Raw genomic sequence first — 22,128 nt, 5'->3', positions numbered from 1 at the left:
GATATCCTAAAGGAGAAACCGCACAGTCACACCGTCTGAGCAGCGAGAAGGATCACAATGAGAACAGCTAATTGTACACACTGATTAAGTTACACGCTATCCACATCACAGCACAGCTTTTGACGGGAGACAGGACAGAAGGAGAAAAGGGGAAACAGGCCAGGAGAGAGCTGACCTTTCCTGAAGAAGCCCTAGAAACCATGGCAAGGACTAAGTCATAAACACAGCTCCAACTACACAATTCCACCGGGGAGACTCGCTTACCATAGTGTTCAAGGTGGGATGAGTATGGCTGCTTTATTCCATTTCCTCCGGACCATGAACCTAACACCAGTGTCAGCTGACTGCCGGCGGCACGCTGCTCTTCGGTACAGCAAGCCTGTGTCGCCGTTCCTAAACCCGGCGCCAGCCTCCAGTGCCGAACACCGAGCCCGAGGGATCGCTTATTCCACTCCGGTCAGGGCTCTGAGCCGGCGGGCACGTACTGTCCTCCACAGGCCAGCCATGACAACAGTCACCGGACACTACTCACTTTTTGGCTTTGTCTTGGAAATTCCTTCCAAGCAACTGTAAAATTCAGTTGCTCTGGACAGTAATGCAGCTTAGGAGTGCAAATGGGAGAGAAGCAACATGCGTGCTCCACAAGGGACAGGCACTCCCATCAGGCCTGTCTTCCTTCCTTGATTCCTGCAGCATCCTAACTACAGTTTCTCACACACACACACACACACACACACACTCACACACACTCACACTCACGCACACGCACACACACTCACACACGCACACACTCACACACACTCACACTCACACACACGCACACACACTCACACACACTCACACACACTCACACTCACACACACGCACACGCACACACACTCACACACGCACACACTCACACACACAATCATTAGACCATGGATTATCACATGAGCAAACTGAGAGACAAAAAGGGCGTCAAAAGCTGTACTGGACCCTGTCATCTCCCAGCAGGCGTTCTGAAGCGTGGACTTGGTGCTGCTAATGAGAAATCTTATCCTGCTTCCCAATTATATTAACTAGATAATTTTAATTATCATATTTTAATAGCGTAGCATATCCACAAGGGCATTCAAGAACACCCAGAGCCTACAGTATTTTAAGGAAGAAGAAGTATATTATATTCATGCTTTAGGGATAACTCAAAGGGAGAAAAATGCTGTAGATAAAAAAAAAGAAACACTAACGTTCTACCACTCAACTCAAGAACCACTTTTCTGGCTGCAAGATGGATAATACCCAGTATCAAACCAACATGAAAAATTTCTCTGCAGGCTATAGGATCACTCTAAAATGGAAATCACAGTATCCACATCTTTACACTGGGAAACCAGACACAGAGCCTGGTGCTTTCAGGAGAGGTCCGGGAGGCAGTCTTCCATAACAACCGTTCACTCGTTTATTCCTCCCTCACTCAGAACAGCCTGTGAGATGAGCCCCTCGTCCCCGTGGAGCTTACACTCCACCAACTCCCACGTCCCAGGAGACAGCCCGGAGCAATGGACCTGGGCCTGGGTCCCCGAGCGCAGGCCCGCTCCTCGTTTCTGAATGCCCCCATCTCAAGGTTCCCCAGAGTAAACCAAGGTGAGCGTGCCTGTCACGTCAAGTCACCCGCATACTGGTGCCATCTCTAGACAGTGGATATGATTTTCATTTCCTAGAGTCTCATTTTTTGATTCATAGCTTTTCCAACACTTGGGGTTTTTGCTCTGAGTCTGAGGTTGGACGATTAAGAAAGAGAAACATACCTGATCCGGAGAACGCAAGGTCCTCCGGGTCCTGCCTGGACGGCACGGTGCGGCCCTGCTGCCTTCACTCCCCCCAGGCTTCAGGGCAGACCCGGGGCACTTCCGGGATGAGGGAGCCCCCGGTCAGACCCTCAGCGACGTACTGTCCCCCTGCTTCTGGGAAAGCTTTTTCATTGGTTTCCCAACAAACTTCTATCATTTCCCACCCCACAGCACGGTGCTTCTTCCTCCTCTCTTCCCATCCTTCTCAGCTAAGGATTTTAATCTTTAGCATCAAGAAAACAAAGGCAGTCTTGACTTGTCCTGCCTGGTTATCCCTCCTCTCCACAAAGGTTTCTGTGGCTATGTTAATCATCTCAAAGGCTAACCTTTTATGGAGAACCTTTTTGGACTGGACAGCCCCTAAGTGCTGGACAGATAGCCCCACACCAACCCTGTGATCACTGACAGGTGTGACACGCAGGGACACTCAACTGCCTGTTTCATGCAGGACCGGGGGCTGGGGGGTGCAGTCAGATAGACGTGGGTCTGAATTTCACCTCAGGGTTAGCCACGTGGCCGCCTGTGACTCATCCACCTACTGCAGCCTTACTTTCCACGTCTGGGAATGATAAGAGCACCGCTTCCAAATAGCGGGGTTTTCACTTCATGCATGTCAGTTGCTCAGTCGTGTCCGACTCTGCGATTCCATGGACTGTAACCCACCAGGCTCCTCTGTCAGCAGAATTCTCCAGGCAAGAATACTGGACTGGGTAGCCATTCCCTTCTCAGGGAGAACTTCCCAACCCAGAGATCGAACCTGGGTCTGCTGCATTGCAGGCAGATTCTTTCTGAGCCACCAGGGAAGCTGACTTCTTGTACTGATCCCCAACTTCTTTTATCTTTTCTATTTGCCGCTGCTTCATTTGTGGGTCTACTTCCTGGGAGACTTCCTCAGCTACACCTTCCCATCCTTCTTCCAGCCTTTCATTTCCATCATGACGTTTAGGATTTTCAGGAGACCATCTTGCCAGTTGACTGTTTCTTCTCTGCAGCAACCTTCTCCTCAGTGAGGAGCTCCCCAGGCTTCAGAGCTGTGGCAGCCAGGGAGAAGAGGGCCATGCGGATCCACCGTCAGCCTCCGGGTTTCACCGTGAGATCTCACACTTTCCCGCAGAGGCGCTGGCTGCTGCACTCCTGCCTGGCTCCCACCTCTCCGGAAGTACTGATGGGATGGGGAAGCTGCTCGCCATGCGCTCTGGGGACCGGGTCTTGGGCACTCGCCCCACGGGTCTGCAGGGACTCCTCGGCGAGACACGGGCAGGGGCGACGCCTGTCCTCTGGGGGTGCTGACTCCTGGCTCCATCTGCCATCAGCAGAGCCTCAGCCTCGTGCGGAGAGGGTCTCGGCTCCGAGCTGGCCCTGTGGAGGCACCGGACAAGCCAGGAAGGCAAGCCCGGATGGCCCGGTCCCCGCTCCGTGGGTGGCAACGGGCTGAGCCCTCACACAGGGGCCCAGCCCGGCCCACAGCACCGTTCAGGAAGAAACAGACGGGAGAGCAGGGAGGGTGCCGAGAATGTACTCCAGGGCTCACAGGCTCAGGCCTTCTGGTGGCCAGGGAGTCATACAAGCACGGTGCCACAGGAAGCAGTGGGACACGTGGTCACGATGATGAGAACACATCCAAGGGTAAGTAACTTTAAGGCTCTCTCTGCCCTCCTGTGAGGGCTCTGAGTCCCATCCCTGAACACAGGAGCGTCGACACCCACCCGCCCACGGCCTTGTCCCCAGCTCTCACTGCTGAGCACTCTCTAGTCTGCGTTACAGAGGAGGAGAGAAGAGCCTATCACGGGCCAAAGGTGTGTAAGAAAAGACGATCTTTCCAGTGAGGTCCACAGCTTTCATCAGATACTCAGCCTGTGATGCCAAAAAATGGTGAAAAACAGCCGACTTGAGTTCAGCAGGCTGACGACAGAGGACATCCTTGAGGAAAAGCACTGCCCAGGATGGGGCCTCAGAAACAGTCCCTGCTGGGGTCTTTACCACGGTCAGAACTGGGAAACCCCTGAGAGGGCCATGACCCGGAGAAGAAGCAGCTTTATAAGTGTTACAATGGACAGTGAGCAGTGAAAAGGTCATACTATCAACATAGATAAAATCGTTCAAAACGTTAACTAAAAACAAGTTATAAAACACATACAGGACGATACCGTTCATCGAAAGTTTACATGCAGAACAGTCCCGCGTCTGGGTGCCGTCTCACAGAACGTTCAGTAGAAGGACACGGACGTGCACAGGAGATGAACGGTGGGTTCTGAGTGGCGGTGCCCACAGAGAGAGAGGGCATGCTCAGGGAGGGCACGTGGCCACTCAAGCCCTGCTCACAGCTCCGCGTTTCCCCGGCCGTGTCCACAGGGGCTCAACACTGCTCCGGGCTTCACACCATAGCCCCCGTACGCCTCTTTTCATGCCCTCACCCTCAGATGGTTAGGGGGGCACCTCCCATTTGTTTCCTTTTTCACACCCTCGCTTAGAGTGCTTAAGAGTTCAGGAAATTTCCTATAAATATCCCCACCTTTTCCTAAAGAGAGAAAAAGACCCGACACCCCCAGGACTGCGCTCCCCAATGTCTTCCTCTCCCAGCAGCCGGCTCAGCCCCTGGAGACGCGCGAGACCACAGACTCAGCCCCCAGCCAGACCAGCGTCAGGTGGGCTGTTACATGACTTCCCGGCCCAGACCACCAGCCCCTGCACCCCAGACACGCATATCCCACTGCGTTTTCAAGATCTCTGCCAGCTCTCCCAGGCACCTCACGTTCAAGTCTTAATTCATACGCATCCACTCAGAGCTAGTGTTCCTTCCCGAACTCCCTTTCCTTGGTAAGGGACGTGTCCACTCCTGCAGGTGCTCAGGGCTGTCCTCCTTGATTCTGCCCTCCTTGCAGGGGGTGCACCCCCCCAGGGCTGGGGCCGCACAGCAGGAGGTTGGGGGGGACGGCAAAGTTTCATCTGCCCTCCCCATGGCTCACAGGACGGCCTGAACCATCCCCCTTGCCCCCCATCCCATCAGAGGGAAAAACTGTCTTCCACTAAATTGTTCCCTGGTACCAAAAAGGCTGGGGGCTGCGGCTCCACCCCACACCCGAGCTTGTCAGCTCTGCTTCCAAATGTATTTAGAATCCAACCAGGCCTGATCGTCGTCAGCCTCTGGACTCCTGTAACAGCCTCTCACCTGCTTTCTGGGTCCACCTCTGCCCGGCGACCTCCCCAGCCTCACCCGGCCGGTGCACTCCACGCAACGGCCAACGGCACGCTGCTGGCAGGTGACCCGGCAACCTCCCCAGCCTCACCCGGCCGGTGCACTCCACGCAACGGCCAACGGCACGCTGCTGGCAGGTGACCCGGCGACCTCCCCAACCTCTCCCGGCCGGTGCACTCCACGTAACGGCCAACGGCACGCTGCTGGCAGGTGACCCGGCGACCTCCCCAGCCTCTCCCGGCCGGTGCACTCCACGTAACGGCCAACAGCACGCTGCTGGCAGGTGAGTCAAGTGGCATCCCTCCTCTGCTCCCAGCTCTCCAACACTCGAGGCTTCTCCGAGGAAGAGCCAGAGCCCTCATTAGGGCCTATAGGCTTCCTTGAAAGCCCAGCTCCATCTCTGCCCAAGGAGATAAGGCCTGGGCTTCCGCGGGCAGGGCTGGCTGTGAAACACAGCGACTGGGACCATCTCAGCTTTGAAACCCGCTGGCTTCTCGGGGGTCTGGCCTGTAGAGGGAGCACGGCGTCACCCCTCGTGGTGCACACAGGGCGCCCAGACGGGCCCTGCACAGTCAAAGGCTCGGTAAGTATCAGCTATCACTGGACGCTCTGCAATCCAGAATGAATTAAGTTCAGATGCTGGCGGGCAAAGGAACAATGGACCTGGTCAAAATTCACCCTGACAGTAAACTGCCACGAACAACCTTACGTGTTTTTTTATACACATCTCTGTAGAGCACATAAACAATACGTATGTGAAATATTGAGATGTACTGTGAACTTTTACTGGCAAAAAGAATGTCACTGGTGAACTTAGCTCACTGAGAAAACATGAGCAACTGCAATGAGACTCCACTGTACCAAAGACATAGATTCTTTACAAGGCTCTGGTCTTTAAATAACCAGATCGAGTCAGGGACCCCGGGTAAGCAGCATGCTGTTATTTTCAAAACTAAGTTAACAGAAATAACTTTCAATAAGTGATCATTGCATCCTAATTTTATTTCTTCCCCAAACAGGGCCCTTGTTGAGTTTCTAATATCCTAATCATTCCCCAAATGGGAGATGAAATACTAGCTTTGATTCAGTTTTAACTAGCTCAATAAAAATGAAACAGAAATATAATTATTAAAGACAAAACCAAACGATACGAAAAGCTCTAACTCTACGGAGAGAAAACAAAACCAAGTAAACTTGAGGATTCAAGAAACAATCACTGGCACAGTTCAACTTTCGGTTTTACGTTCTCGAAAGGGGGAAAGGGGGTCCAGGCCCACTTAACCACAGCAGCACATGCCCTTGTCCACAGCAGCTCAGGCTGACATCACGTGTGAGACACGCCCACTGGGGACGTCCAGTGGCCATCGCCGAGTCACAGCACCATCCTCTCTACGGCCCTGGGACCAGCTGCACTCGGAGCGAATGCGAAATGTCACAGAGAACAACGAGTACCAGAGAATCCCATGCTGTCTGCATGTGCGAATGAAGAGTGTAGCAAAGGCAGTTTCAGCTTGGACCTGACGACCACGAAGCCCATTCCAGAGCAGGGTCCCCTGGAGGAGTGAGCCACGGCTCACGCCGCTTCACAGTGCCACCAAACCAGCCGGCGTACGAGGTTCTGACATGACTGGACCCGCCTGCGGTTTTGAGCTCCTCTCAGAGGACTACACGGGGGGGCAGGTCCAGAGGCCCGCTCCAGCGTGGGGACAGCTTGGTGCCAGGATTGAATGGGGACGAGCATCACATCACAGGGATGCGGAGTGCAGTCAGAGAAGGCCGCCGTTCTGCGTAAACCACGGTGCGGCTGAGAGCCTGAAGACGGTGCGTGCTTTTACAGGAACGGCCAGCGCGGCAGCTGCAGCGGTCACACGCACACACAGGCAAGAAACAAGACTCATCTCACACGTAACACGTGACGTCACCGCTACCTATCTACCTACCTAACACAGCAGGAGCATCACCTGCGTCCCTGTCTCGCGATTGCGCCACTAACCCTGCAGTCGATCAGCTTGTAAACTTGTCAGTGGCTCTGGCCCTCATCAGTTTGCCGTGACCACACAGAGCTGCACGGAGAAGGACGTGAAGCTGGTATCAAACCTGCGTGGGAGAGAGCAAAGCGCAGAACCGCAGATATCACCGTCCTCGGTACTTGGGGAAGGAACAACACACCCGCATACAACAGACACTGTGTCCAAAATAGAAGACATCTGTGCTGAAACTACCCACACGGGGCCTTCTCTGCTCTGCTCTTTTCAATGAAGCAGAGTCTAGAAAGAAAAACCAGGGGACTTGCAAACGGCCTACACCAAGCTCCTGGTGAATGCCTGGCACGTCCACTTCCTCAGCCAACTTTCATTTGATAAGATTAGGAAAAAAAAAAAAAACCTTGTTAGGGAAAAGCAATGCAACAGTTTTTAATTAAAGGAGGAAAGAAGACATATATGCTTCATTGGTTTTGAAAACAGAAACCCCACCTTTGACAGCCAGGCTAAAGAGCTGTCTTCTCTGCCTGACCAAGCTCCCGTGGGCACCCCCAACCCCCCACCGGCTCCTCGCTGCAGGAGGACAGGGTCCTGTCCTGCACTTCAGCTGTCTCTACTCCCCCTTCGCCCACTGACCTCAGCTCCTCATCTTTCGCTCCACTTCGCCACGAGTTAAAGGCTAGAGTCATTTCTCAGCAACTTTGGTCCAAAGCAGAAATAAGATCCTTTCCCAGATTGAAGCCCCTACTCAGATTTCCTCCCAGCCATGACTCAGCAGCAGTGCCTTTGGGTCTGGCCCAGAGAATTTACCTGAACTAACCTCTCACTCAAAAGCCGTCTGCATTTTGAATTCCTTTAAAAGCTCTGAATTCCTTTCCCAATCTACTACCCTCTTCAGGGTCACACAGGAAACACTCTTTGGGTAACTGTCCAGCCACCCCCTTTTCTCTGAGGACTTTCTGTCACTCAGCCCCTGCTCCAGGCGGCTCTGTCCCCTTGATGCAGATTATCAAACCAGAGGTGGACAATGGCCCGAGTCCAGCCAATCAGATTTTCCCTCTAACTGGACGGGCTTGGATACCAGACTTCAGGTAGAGAAGGAATGACCCAGAAACAGGGAGAGGAGCAGATGAGAGACTGTGGGTCATTAGACACAATAACTCTGGCTGTCAATCATTGGGCTCCCAGCTCAGGCTGCTGCATTTGCAGTGAGAGACCCTTGTTTCCTTCACGTATATTTCCACTTTGTCTTAAACGAGATTCATTACGTTTCTACGCTCTGTAACGAAAAGGTTCCTAAGACAGCCACCTGAGCGGTATTTCCAAACTCCTAGCCCACAGTCTATGAGGCAACAGCTTCAAGAAACCTGAAGTTAACAAAGTTGAAGTGGGGGAGGGAAAGGAAGAGGAGGACGGGGTGAACACGGAACTCTTCCTGCAGAGACTGGGGTTCACTCAGCTCGAGAGACAGCCAGTACCTTCCACGTGACAGGCACGCACTCTGCTGGCACCCGGAGATGCAAAGCAGGGGAACGCAAGAGTCCTGGCACAGCTGTGAAGGGAAGACAGGAACACACAGACAGGGCTCCCACAGACGGCTCCGAGCGGGACGAGAACACACAGCTGGGAAGTGCTGAACGAGCTTGGAAAGACACATATGGTAGGCGGCAGTCAGACAGAATATGCGGATTATCAAGTGCAGCGAAGCTGGCTACCCCAACGTCAGACCATGAGATAATTTAGGGAGGAAGTTTCTGAAGGCCAGAAGCCTCTCTATAATAGAAACGCTGTAGGAATCTTCTCACTTTAACTCTGTATTATAAAGGCACCTAAAGCGCCTAGGTCAAATAGCATGGTAAAAGCAAAATAATTTTCTAAGTAGTTATGATCTTAGAGATTACATCTTATAGTGAGTAATAAAGTAAGAACTCGTTGCATGAATTTAAATAGGTGATTATACTCTAAAACGATTCTATTTCAGGTTGCTGAAGGACATGAGAAATATTTGACATGAAATGTTAAAAGAGCAATAACATCATCCTACAGTATTTTCTTTAAAAACAACCAAAAAGTTATGAATCAAGCAAATATAGTGATCTTAAATGTTAGAGTCGTTATCACACTTTTAGCAACGCGTCCAAAGGAAATAATAGAGACGTGGAAACAGCACACATGAAAATATTCTAGACAGTGTAACAAAAATAAAGAGCAATCTACACATCCAGTAACAAAGAGCATCAGTTCAGTTCAGTTCAGTCGCTCAGTTGTGTCCGACTCTTTGTGACCCCATGAATCGCAGCACGCCAATACCAGATGGCTATTGGAATATTACTGGATAATGCAACTTAGCCACTAAAGGTAATGTAATAACAAAATGAAATATATGTTGAGTGGGGAAAAGATATAAAATGAGGTATTCTCTAATCACAATAGTACTTAAAAAAAACACATCATAGAAAACTCAATACATACAGAAAAATGCTACAAAGGAAAACATGGTAATATTTACATAACAGTGGTAAGATAATGCGTACTTTATTTTTCTAAGTTTTTTTTTTTTTGTCAAGATTTATTATTTATAAACTTTTATGAAACACCTCCCCCCTTTTTCTCCCCTAAGTATTAGAAACCAAACGTAAACTCACTTCATCAGAAGCAGATCGAAGACACTGGACAGCGGCCTGTTTTTTCATTTCTTCAAGAGTTAGATCTGAGCACTTCTTCTTACTCTTTCCCCATTTCTTATAAGCTCCTTTTTCCCAGCCCAGGAAGATGTCATTCTCCTGAAATAAAATTAAGACCAGATTCAATGATCAACATAGTTTCAAACACTTATTATTTCCCACATACTTACATACACATTTCCTCTACAAATATCTTCATTCACAAGTTGGTACACATTAATAAATTATGAGGCCATAGAACACTGTCAATCAGAACAGTAATGAATAATCAACCAGACTATTCAGGATAATCCATCATTTTAATACCTATTACTGAGATTAGTATTAGATTATTATTTAGGATTTATGATCTCAATAAATCTCACCCATTTATGTTTGTAGGAAATGCTAATAAACAACTCAGACATTCATATGCAAATTTCAGTGTTATTTAAATTTCAGTATAAAAAACTATACACACAAATGTCCTCTTTTCTGTACTTCCCACCTGTCAATAGCAAGTGTTCATATTACTAGCTTTTTTTTTTTTTTGGCCATGCCACATGACATGCGGGATCTCCAAACCCATGGCCCCCTGCAGTAGAAGGGCAAAGTCCTAACCCCTGGACAGCTAGGGAAGTCCCTTACTAACAGATTTTAACATTTAACAGTTGGATGGTTCATTTCTATTTCTATATCTTGCAGTTCAGAAAGCAACAGATATAAAATATTCTATGTTAGTATTCTTATTTTCCCCTTGATTATATATGCCTGTTATAAAAACTAAGGAAAATTTGAAAAATAGGAAGAAAGCAAATCTTCCATGATCCTACCACCAGTGAAAATTAGAACAATTTTCACACACTTAAAAAAGAAAAAGCATGATTGAATTCACACTGTCTGTATAATTTTGCACTTAACTTATATTGTAAAAATTACCTGCATGTTACTACAAATTCTTTGGCTACATAATATTCCAATAGGTTTACTTCACTTCCCTAAACGGGGACTTGAATATTTTTAATTGCTCGGCTATTTCACTTTGCCTTTCATTTGGTAAGTTATTATTAAAACCAATGGACATACAACAAGTTAGGAAAAAAAAAAGATTAGAAAGAAAGACTAAGGCAAATTAAGAAAACTACTCCAAAGAATATCTGGCCTACCGTAAGCCCTCAGGAAATGGATATGAATTAATGAATGAGCTGGAATAAAGAAGGAAAAGCACAATAATAATTAATTCAAAAGATCTTTAAGGATCAAATTCATATACCATCAACTGTCTATCTAGTCTTTACTTTGATCAAATACATAAAAATTACTTTTCTAACACCAGGTAAAGAGTGGGAGGACCCTTCTCTCCATACACATTGTAATTAACATACTTTTTACGTAATTTCTTGGGCACGTCTGATGATCTCATGAATCCAAAAACCATTTTCTGGCAGAGTGGTGTTGATTCCATTTGCCAAGGGAAAATGTGCCTGATGGCCAAGTGAGAGCTCTCAAGTCTGTTCCAGCTTATCTAATGTTTGGCTACATGACATCTAAAGCCTGACACTGACATTTCTTATCAGTGATATCTTCTGGAGATAGAGCTTGTCCTTTCACAGAATGGGAACAGACCCATGACAATGGAGAGCCAAAGCTTCTGAAGGCGGAGAACCGTCATAATCTGGCTCTGCTGCTCAGGGTGTATAAAGTAAAGGTAGAAAACTTCTGTGTAATTACTCAGAACAGAGCTCCTTTCTGTTTCAGTTGCTGAGACTGGCTTTCCCTTTACCGAGCATTATGAACACGTTTCTCTACTGAAGCCATATTTAAGCTCAGCAGGAGTAATAACACATTTAAAGGTCCAAATAAAGTTTTCATAGACAGACAGAGGGACTTTCAAAATTCACATGGACACACAGTCCTCCGGGAGGGCAGTTTGACAATACACATCCAATGTCTTAAACACGTATATGCACTTCTGATCAATAACTCTACTTCTGGAAATTTAGCCTAAAAAAAACACACACCAAAATGTGCACAGATTTTGCTATAGTGATGTTCATCATATAGTTCTCAACAGCAAACATGGACAAACAACTTAAATGTCAAGCGGGGAGGACTTGGTGCACGAGTTATAACTGACCAGGCAGTAAGACACAGCCGTTAAGGAGATTATGAAGCACACCCACTGACATGAGAAGCTATTCCCAACATATATGAGACAAGGTGTTCATACAACAGTATGATTTCATTTTTGGTTCAAGTAAACACACACACCTGTTAATGTGCATTCAAATGTCTGAGAAAAATGTACGAAGAGACCACCAAGGAGCCTGACTCTTGGTGAACAGAAGAGGAGTCTACAATTTTTCTTGTAGGTCAGACTCCCTGAACAGTCAAAAGTTGTTTTTTTTTTTTAATGGAAAATATGTAAGTCAAAAATAGAGAAATGAAAAGAGTTCCTATAGCTCTTCGCCTAGAACAAGTGTCTGGTACTTGCTTCGTCTGTCACATACCACAGAATTTACTTTTTAAATATACAATTCAGGGGTTTGGGGTATAATTCACAGGGTAATGCAAAATCATTATTTTAAAACATTTTTCATCACCCCAATTGGAAGCCCTGCGCCCACCAGCAGTCACGTCCCATCTCCTTTCTCCCCCAGCTCACTGGTAACTACTAACCTGCTGTCTCTATGGATTTTCCTGTGCTGGGTGTTTCGTATAAATGAAATTACACAATCCACTTCTTTTCCTGCCTGGTTGCTCTTGCTCAGTGTAATACCTGAAAGGCTCAAGCATGTTGTGGCATACCATCAGTACTTAATCCTCTTTTATGACCAATGTTTCAGTGCATGGATGCACCGCATTTTGTTTATCCATTCATCCACTGAGGGACATCTGAATTCTTCTCACCTTTTGGCTAATGTGAATAACACAGCTATGAACATTCAAATAAAGTTTTTCTAGGGACATACATTTCCAGTCTTGCTGGGGATATATCTAGGAGTGGAACTGCTGGGTCACATGGTTAACTCTAGGGTTCAACCTTCTGAAGAGACACCAGGCTTGTCTATTCACTTTCTTGATGATGTCCTTTTACGTATAAAAGCTTTTCACCGTGATGAAGTCAATTCACTGACGTCTTCTTTGGCTGTTTGTGCTTTGGTACCTTATCTAGAGAATCACTGCCTAACCCAAGTCATGTCTTCTCCCAAGTTTTACAGTTTCATTTCTTACATTTCAGCCGGTAACCCATTTTGACTTAATATTTACATGTGCTTTGAGGCAGGAGTCCAACTTCATTCTTTTACACACGGTTGCCCTGTTGTCCCAGCACCTTTTACTGAAGGCGTTTCTTTGCCCACTGAAGGGTCTAGTTGGAAATTACAAAGGTTTATTTTTCAACTCTCAGTTCTGTTACATACACCCAGTCACATGCAGGCCAGGATCAAACCGTCTTGCTTACAGGGGCCGTGCAGTAGGTTTTAAAATTGGAAGTGTGAGTCCTCCAACTTTGTTCTTTTTCAAATTCTTTTGGCTATTCTGGATCCCTTGCATTTTGCATGAATTTCAGGATTGGCTTGCCAATTTCTGCAACAAAGGCAGCTGGGATTCTGACAGGGGTTGCCTTGAACCTGCAGATCAGCTTAGTGAGCACTGAAACTTTATGGATATTAAGCTTTCCGACTATGAATATGGAATGCTTTTCTATTTATTAGGTTTTCTTTGATTTCTGTCAATGATGTTTGTAACTTTTACTGTGCAAGTTTTGACTTCTTTTGTTAAACTTATTCCTAGTAATTTAATTCTTTTTGATTCTACCGTAAATGGAATTTTTCTAATTTCCTTCCTTAGGATTTTCTATTATATAACACTACATCAAGTCATTAGAAAGAGTTTTTGTTCTTTCTTTCCAACCTGATGACTTTTCCCCCCTTACCTAACTGTCCAGTTAATGCTGACTTGTAAGATTTTATGTATCTCATCTTTGAAAATGCCTTTTCACACAAATAGATACTGCCGAATACTGGTATTAATCAACAGGCATGGGTTTAATGGAAACTATTTGTTGCTTAGAAGGCATTTATAAAACTCTGCTCGCTTCCTCTCTTGATATGTACCTTTTCAACGTGTTATCACATTGCAGATCAATCACTCCCAAGTGAAAGTGAAGTGGGAGCTTTGCATCGAACCGTTACAGATTCCAAAATAAGACATTTTCCTCTGCACTGTGTTAAGGCATGAAAGATGCTGCTGGAACTGCACAACATACCCAGTGCAGATTTGTGCGGGAATGGAGGTTTTGCTTCTTGTTTTAACTTTTGACATAATGAATGATGCAACCTGACATTAATTGTGACTCAAGCAACATTAGCTGTTAGAGTGAGTCTGCTGCTGCTGCTAAGTCGCTTCAGTCATGTCCGACTCTGTGCGACCCCATAGACGGCAGCCCACCAGGCTCCCCAATCCCTGGGATTCTCCAGGCAAGAACACTGGAGTTGGGTTGCCATTTCCTTCTCCAATGCGTGAAAGTGAAAACTGAAAGTGAAGTCGCTTAGTCGTGTCTGACTCTTAGCGACCCCATGGACAGCAGCCTACCAGGCTCCTCCATCCATGGGATTCTCCAGGCAAGAGTGCTGGAGTGGGGTGCCATTGCCTTCTCCAGAGTGAGTCTACCATATTACAAATTTTCATTTAAGTGCTATTTTGCCTTGTGATTTTAGGCTGAATTCATGAAGAAACAGCATCAAGTCTATAGGTAAAGCTATACACACGCTAGCATATGCGACAACTGTTCTGTATTCTGCTCTTTCCACTTACTATATTTGAGAGCTCCCTTTTTCTATTTTCGGGCTTCATGTACTCTGTGAATGTATTATGACTTATTAACCTTTAGAATTAAACTAGCAATCAGGTTTTAAAAGAACAGTGTAAAAGAAGCTCTATACCTCTATTGTTATATTTTCTATGCTGCAAACTCATTAAAAGTCCACTTGGACACGAACATATAAACATTAAGCGTGTGCAGAACATGCACTAGGTAGACTCGGTAAAGCCTGGCATGCTGCAGTCCATGCGGTCGCCAAAGACTCGGACATGACTGAGAGACTGATCAACAATGAATTCACTACACCAACTTATGATTTTTCAAAGTCATAACCCTGAAGATAAAACGCAATTATCAAGTCCCCAAAGAAACTACGGCCGAGAACCTATTATTAGGTACTTCTTTGGACACTATCGCGAGGGAACTTAAAGCTAGAGTTTTGATTGACTTTGTCTTGCTGTCTTCTATCACAAAGGCAATTGAGAGCTGGAGGAAGAAAAAGAACACATTCTGAAATACAGCTGGGATCACTGATGTCTGCTATCGTCGCCCACTGCTTCCCCTTAGCAGTCCTGGAACTCCAGAACCACCAGCGCCTGAATGGGACTAAGGCTCCTCCCAGCTCTGCGCCCTGATTGGCTGAATAGTAATAAGCTCGTTTCATGCGTCTGGCCACAGGATTGGCTGAGAGGCAGATGACCAATCAGAAGTGAGCAGTTTAAATAAAGCACCTCCCCTGCCCAGAAAGGTTTCTGCTGGGAACGCAGGGACCACACCCTCTGGAGCCTGTGGTTCAGTTCAGTTCAGTCGCTTAGACTCTTTGCAACCCCATGGCCTGCAGCACGCCAGGTCTCCTTGTCCATCACCAACTCCCGGAGTGAACTCAAACTCATGTCCATTGAGTCGGCGATGCCATCCAACCATCTCCTCTGTCGTCCCCTTCCCCTCCTTCCTTCAATCTTTCCCATCATCAGGGTCTGAATGAGTCAGCTCTTCGCATCAGGTGGCCAAAGTATTGGAGTTTCAGCTTCAACATCAGTCCTGCCAATGAATATTAAGGACTTATTTCCTTTAGGATGGACTGGTTGGATTGTCTTGCTGTCCAATGGATTCTCAAGAGTCTTTTCCAACACCACAGTTCAAAAGCATCAATTATTCGGTGCTCAGCTTTCTTTATGGTCCAATTCGCACATCCATACACGACCACTGGAAAAACCACAGCGTGTGCACAGGACGTCTGCCAAATGTGATGCTCACCTTCTTGTGCCCTCCAGCCCTGGGGAGTAGCTGCAGAACCAAGCTGCAGAACCAAGGGGAGGCGGGGGCGGGGAGGGGCGCCAAGCGGATGCCCTGAGGACACCCAGGGAAGCTCTGCTGAACCAGGTGGGGGCAGTCCTGATTCCGGACTTCTAGATATATGACATTCCTTCCCAATTAAGCCAATGTATGCCAGATTTGTGACTGCGTGTGAATGAAAGATGCAGCTAGAATTTGAAGAGAGGCCTCAGTAATAAATTCACTTCTAACAGCTCAAAGGAACTGTAAATTGCCTCTCAGTGAGTACCACAAATTAAATGAGCATAATGTCACCTTAAGTACATCCTTTTTTTCCTACTAGGTCATCAGACAACATGTTCATCACTGGCCTTCCTGCTTTCAGTTGCCCAACCCAGCTCACCCACCACAATGCTGCCATTTGGCACTGCTGACTAAATACAGCAGCAGGTGGTCTTGTCTCTGGGACTAAAATATCCATCCCCCAGTGGAGCACAATGACAGGTTTGCGAACCTGCTTCCTGCTCACCCTTCTCAGGCTGATCTCCTCCCACCCTTCACTGCACCCCCCCCGCCCCCCGGGCTCCCAGCATCAGGCCCTGCTGCCTCTTCGACCGCTCGTTTGTTTCAAGACTGTTCTGCTCCAGACTCTGCAGCCAGAGCGTGGCAGGGACCCCTAACCTGGCAGCTGTCTCTCAGGGCCCATCCCCAGTCATCTCCACCATCCTGCCGCCATCAATGCCCAGCATGTCATGGGCACTCACGTGGTGAGTAAAAACCTATAAATGTGCACTAAATGCAGTATTTCTAGTCAGACCATCTTCTCTATTGCATGAAAAGATTTTACTGAAAAACCCCACCCTTTTTACTATGGTATCTGAGGGAGTTTGCAGACATGAACTTGTGCACCCACCATTATTAACTCCTACTCCTTATATATAAAGTTAATTTAATATCTGTTAAGTGAATGGTTGTTGAAATACAGTATATGCAGCAAGACGCCTGAGGAACGCAGGATGGGTCAGTTGCTATTGTTAAAGATTATGGTAAAGGAAAACACTGCAAATGCTAGCCTTTCCAAGCCGTGAAATGCTAAGCTAATGGGGATATACTGCAAAGTACTTTACAAGTGGGCTAAAAGAACAAAAAGTTCTGCTGAATACAGAAATGATCCATCTCAACGAGCAATTAGTTCTAGGATTATTCTTTCTCAACCTGTAGGCAAAAATAGAAAATGCAGTAATCCAGCTACATTTGTAGAATGATGGACTCTGAGGGAGAAGATACAATTAATTAAAGGATTTAAAAGAAACTGAAACTGGGGCTCTCCTGGTAGTCCAGTGGTCTTCTGTACTTCCAGTGCAGACTCTGTACTTCCAATGCAGGTGGCTGGAGTTTTATCCCTGGTCAGCGAACTAAGATCCCACATAGCACATGGAGAAGCCAAAAAAGAGACAAGAAACTGTGACAAAGAGACAGAAATCGAGACAGTGAGGTACTGGTATAAAGACAGACATACAGACCAATGACTAGAACAGAGAGCCAAGTAACAGACCCTTACAGTCATGCTCAAAATGTTTTTCACAAGGGTGTCAAGGCCATTCAATGAGGACAGGGCAGTCTTGTCAACAAATGATGCTGGGAAAACTAGATAACCACATGCGAAAGAAGGAAATTTGACTCTTAACCCACAACGTATATAAAAGTTAATTCAAAACGGATCAAAGACCTATACGCAAAAGCTAAAACTTAGAAATGCTGGGCAAAGATTTCTTGGATATGACACCAAAGACACAGGTAACAAAAGAAAAAACAGACAAACTGGGCTCATTAAGTTTTTTAAATTTAGTGCAATGAAAGACACTATGAACAGAGTGAAAAGGCAAACCCCAAGGAGGGGGAAATATCCACAAACCACATATCCGATAAGGGGTTAGTATCCAAAACCTGTAGAGAATACCTAAGATGCAACAACAAAGAGAGATTCAAAAACGGGAAAAAGACTTGAGAGTCTCCAAAGAAGATACACGAATGGCCAATAAACAAATGAAGAGATGCTCAACATCATTACTCATCAGGGAAATGTTAAGTGAAACCTACAAGATACCGATTAGGATGACTACTGTGAAAAACTAACAAACCAACAGGACAGAACAAGTGCTGGTGAGGATGTGGAGAAACGGAACCCCATTCACCACTGGTGGGAGTGCACCAGAGTGCAGCTCACGTGAAAGCAGAACCACCACAGGTCCAGCAGTTCCACTTCCGGACAAATACTTCTCAAAGCTGAAAGCGGCGTCTTGATGAGATATTCGCCCACCTGCGTTCATACAACAGTACTGCTCACAGTAGCTTCAACATTCGAGAAACCCGAGTGTCCACTGTTGGATGGATGGATATGCAAAATGTGGCATATCCGTATGATAGAATACTGCTGCTGCTGCTGCTGCCTCGCTTCAGTCGTGTCCGACTCTGTGTGACCCCACAGATGGCAGCCCACCAGGCTCCCCCATCCCTGGGATTCTCCAGGCAAGAACACTGGAGTGGGTTGCCATTTCCTTCTCCAATGCATGAAAGTGAAAAGTGAAGTCGCTCAATCGAGTCCGACTCTTAAGTGACCCCATGGACTGCAGCCCACCAGGCTCCTCCGTCCATGGGATTTTCCAGGCAAGAGTACTGGAGTGGGGTGCCATTGCCTTCTCCGATGATAGACTACTACTTGGCCTTAAAAAGGAAGGAGATTCTGACACCTGCTGCAATACGGATGAACTCTGAGGACGTGATGCACAGTGAAATAAGTTGGTCACAAAGAAACAAATAAATATCACATGACTCCATTGATAAGAGGTCCTTAAGAGGAGTCAAAAATCATAAAGACAGAAAGCATTGGGTTGGCCAAAAAGTTCACTAGAGTTTACGTTAACATTTTTGGGGAAAAAACCCTCAACAAACCTTTTGGCCAACCGACATGATGGTGGTTGCCTGGGGCTGGGGGAAGGGGGAATTTTGTAAAGCTTCCATTTTATGAGATGAAAAGGGTTCAGAGACGGATGATGGCTGCATAACATTATGAGTGCATATGATACCACGGAAATGTGTACACTTCAAGATGGGAGAGATGGCAGTGCTGAGGAAGGAAGAAACTTCAGTAGCTTCTCTGAAGGGCAGGCCCCAGCGTGCAGCTACGGCCTCTGCACTCACCTCCACCATGCTCCCCTCCCGACCCACACACAAGTCACACGCCTGAGAAAGAAGCACACGTCTGTTCCTTTCTTTAATAAACATCTGAGCCTTTCCTGCATCCCATGAATTGTCTCAAGGGCTACGAATACAGCAGAAAACATGGCAAGCAAGGTCCCTAGCTCTGTGAACTGTATATCCCAGCGGAGGAGGCTTACAGACAGACAGAAAACACAGCCAACAATCCCACAATTCTGGGCAGTAACAAGTGTCACGGGCTTCCTGGTGGCTCAGACAGTAAAGCATCTGCCCGTAATGCGGGAGACCTGGGTTCGATCCCTGGGTCGGGAAGATCCGCTGGAGAAGGAAATGGCAACCCACTCCAGTATTCTTGCCTGGAAAATTCCACGGATGGAACAGCCTGGTGGGCCAAAGTCCATGGGGTCGCAGAGTCGGACACAACTGAGCAACTTCACTGGTTAAACAAGTGTTATGAAGAAAAATAAAGCAGAAAACAAGACTGAGAATGGGAGGTTTCTTTTTAAATATGGTGGTCAAAGAAAGACTGAGGCTAAGACAAGCCAAATAAACACCTAACTAAACAGGTAAACAAACAAATACCCTCTTTTAAAAAGTAAACCAATTCAAGACATGGCGGGAAGCGGCCGGCGGCACTGCACCTGGCCTGAGGTCTGCTCTCTACACCACAGGAACACGAACGCTAAGAAGATGAAGGCTCTTGCAAGCAGAACATTGACGACTGAAGGAGCAGGCATAACTGAGTCAGACAAAGAATCACCATTTCGTGACCATCAGAGTAACAACGGATCCAGGTGGGAGCCATCCATGGACGTAAGCTGATCAAGTCTCCTCTGAACAGGTGACCTGAAAACCACACAGCGAGGGGCTCAGCTTCGTAGTGCAGAAACCTGGCGGCCACCAGTGGAACCAAAGTCAGCGTCCACCAGAGTGAGACAGACTGGTGTTGCGTGCTGTCTGCCGTGACGCACCAAGAAGGAGGCTCGCCGCCTGTGTAATGCCACTGCCCTGAGGCATACTGCTGCTGCTACTGCTAAGTCGATTCAGTCGTGTCTGACTCTGTGCGATCCCATAGACGGCAGCCCACCAGGCTCCCCCGTCCCTGGGATTCTCCAGGCAAGAACACTGGAGTGGGTTGCCATTTCCTTCTCCAATGCATGAAAGTGAAAAGTGAAAGGGAAGTCACTCAGTCATGCCTGACTCTTAGTGACCCCATGGACTGCAGCTCACCAAGCTCCTCCGACCATGGGATTTGCCAGGCAAAAGTACTGGAGTGAGGTGCCACTGCCTTCTCCCCACTGAGGCGTAAGCGGACTCTAAATGAGAGGAAGCAGACGTACCCATAGGGGGACACTCTGCAAGATAACTGGCCTGTACGCATCAAAAATGTCGTTATGAGACACAAAGGAAAGAGGAGGAACCACTCCAGGTTAAAAGAAATCATAAAGAGACGTGACCACGAAAGTCAATGCGTGACCCTAGGCGAGGAAAAAACTACAGTGGAGGACATCACTGAGCATCAGCAGTGTACTAGGCCATAACGTGCTGGAGTGAATTTCCTGGATTTTATAATTGTCCTGTGGCTTAGAGAAAATGCAACCAACAAATAATAGGCTGATTCATGTAGGAGAGATGGGCATCAAAAGCAGAGGGGAGAAATAAGCAAAAGTGGGAACGTGTTAGCAATAAGGGGCTGACTGAAAGTCTTTGCTCTATTCTTCCAATTCTTTGGATGTTTGAAATCATTTCAAAAAATTTTTAAGATGATTATAGGATTTCTGCCATTAAACATCATATAAATTACTGGGAGAGACATTCAAATAACCATAATGAAGAGCAGAAACCTGGTCAAGTTTGGAAGACACTGTTTTCGTCAGGAGCTGTCAGAAGTGCATTCACAGAAAGGTGATCTGGGCCTCGAAAGGATGCATTAGAAAAGTGGTTTATATTTACAGCTAAAAGTAGTTTATACTGAATACCTGGTTTAGCTAAGCATACGTTTATCAGAATATGGTAATCGTAACCAAAAAGGAAAAAAAAAACGAAGAAAACTTTGTGGAAGTAAAATTACTGTGACCCAACTACAGTATCTACACATTAGAAGGCGGTTGTTGCCCAGGACTACACAGGCATCAGCTGATGCCACAATGTACTCCCAGCCCCGCCCAGATCAGAGGGTCACACTTAAAACCCTGGCTGCCTGTCAGCCTCGACCTAGATGAGGGCCTGATCAGCTGCACTTCCTCCCCGGTGGTCCAGGGAGGGTGGGACAAGCACAGACCTGTTTCTTAGACCTCAGGAGCTCTGTTTCTTTTAACCAAAACTGAGAAAGCCATGAATTCATCATGACAAATAAGGTCAGTAGTTGCAGCCATGACCTTAAAACTAGTCGTCTTCAAGGTCAGGCTAATTCAAGGACTGAGGGATGAGAAAAGATGTGAGAAAACAAACACCCCCAAGGCGGAGTCACCTGACCTCCAATGGACAGGGCGGGGGTGGGGGGGTGAGGCCACCGTGGGTGTGACCCAGGGACCAGGGAGGTGGCATGCCTCGTCGCCTACAGCGGGCTCCCGAGCACACCTGCTGGCCGGAGACTGAGCCACAGGAGGTCAGCTCAGCGCCTTCCGTGGCTCCCTGCCCTGACTCTGAGCATATCCTCCTCCTCCTTGAGGATCGGAAAAGTTACCGAGGGGCTGGCTGACCCTTGGGTCCTCTCCTATGAAAGGACATTTCCAATATGACCTTCCCCATCAGCATGAGACTTATTGGCACCGTGCTAGCCTGGGACAAGCAGAAAAGGATTTCAGGATCCTTCTGGTTCCCAGTGGATTCTCCTTATGATTCTCGGCATGCTCTGTTTCCACTGACCTTTATCTGTCCTGTGTCCTAAACATGAACCAGAACAGGGAGGAGCAAACACGGAGCGTGCTGATGGCGGCCAGGACCCGTCCCCAGCTTCCTACAGTGAAGAAAGAACTCAGGAGTTCACAGACAACTCTGATCACCTAAGTGTTCAACTGGAATCTCAGCAGCAGTCCTGCGTTTTTTCCCTTTCAATGTCCTACAGCATCTAACACTTAAATACTTCTGACTTGTTTCATGAGTATATATTTACAACTGAAGTATATGATTTCTAAGT

The 22,128-nt window shown here is 47.1% G+C and overlaps 1 protein-coding gene and 1 long non-coding RNA gene across 8 annotated transcripts in view; one reads left to right on the top strand and one right to left on the bottom strand.

Moving 5' to 3' along the window:
* The window catches only part of KIAA0232, an 82,598-nt gene that overhangs the window by 25,360 nt on the left and 35,110 nt on the right, over positions 1 to 22,128 (bottom strand). For 6 of the 7 annotated variants that reach the window (XM_024993666.2, XM_024993665.2, XM_024993668.2 and 3 more), the window contains one exon: positions 9,653 to 9,790. In XM_024993666.2, coding sequence (XP_024849434.1) covers positions 9,653 to 9,790 — 138 coding nt within the window. Of the gene's footprint in view, positions 1 to 264; positions 7,123 to 9,652; positions 9,791 to 22,128 lie in introns of all 7 variants that reach the window. The other variant, XM_059887828.1, reaches the window with a different exon arrangement.
* Positions 20,178 to 22,099, top strand: LOC112447134 (uncharacterized). The gene is made up of 2 exons (XR_003035237.2): positions 20,178 to 21,346; positions 21,891 to 22,099. It is a non-coding gene; the product is annotated as an uncharacterized lncRNA (long non-coding RNA).

This window comes from Bos taurus, chromosome 6 (genome assembly GCF_002263795.3).
Source record: "Bos taurus isolate L1 Dominette 01449 registration number 42190680 breed Hereford chromosome 6, ARS-UCD2.0, whole genome shotgun sequence".
Lineage (NCBI taxonomy): Eukaryota > Metazoa > Chordata > Mammalia > Artiodactyla > Bovidae > Bos > Bos taurus.
The sequence above is the reverse complement of the archived record's forward strand: the minus strand, read 5'-3'. Positions and strand labels throughout refer to the sequence as shown.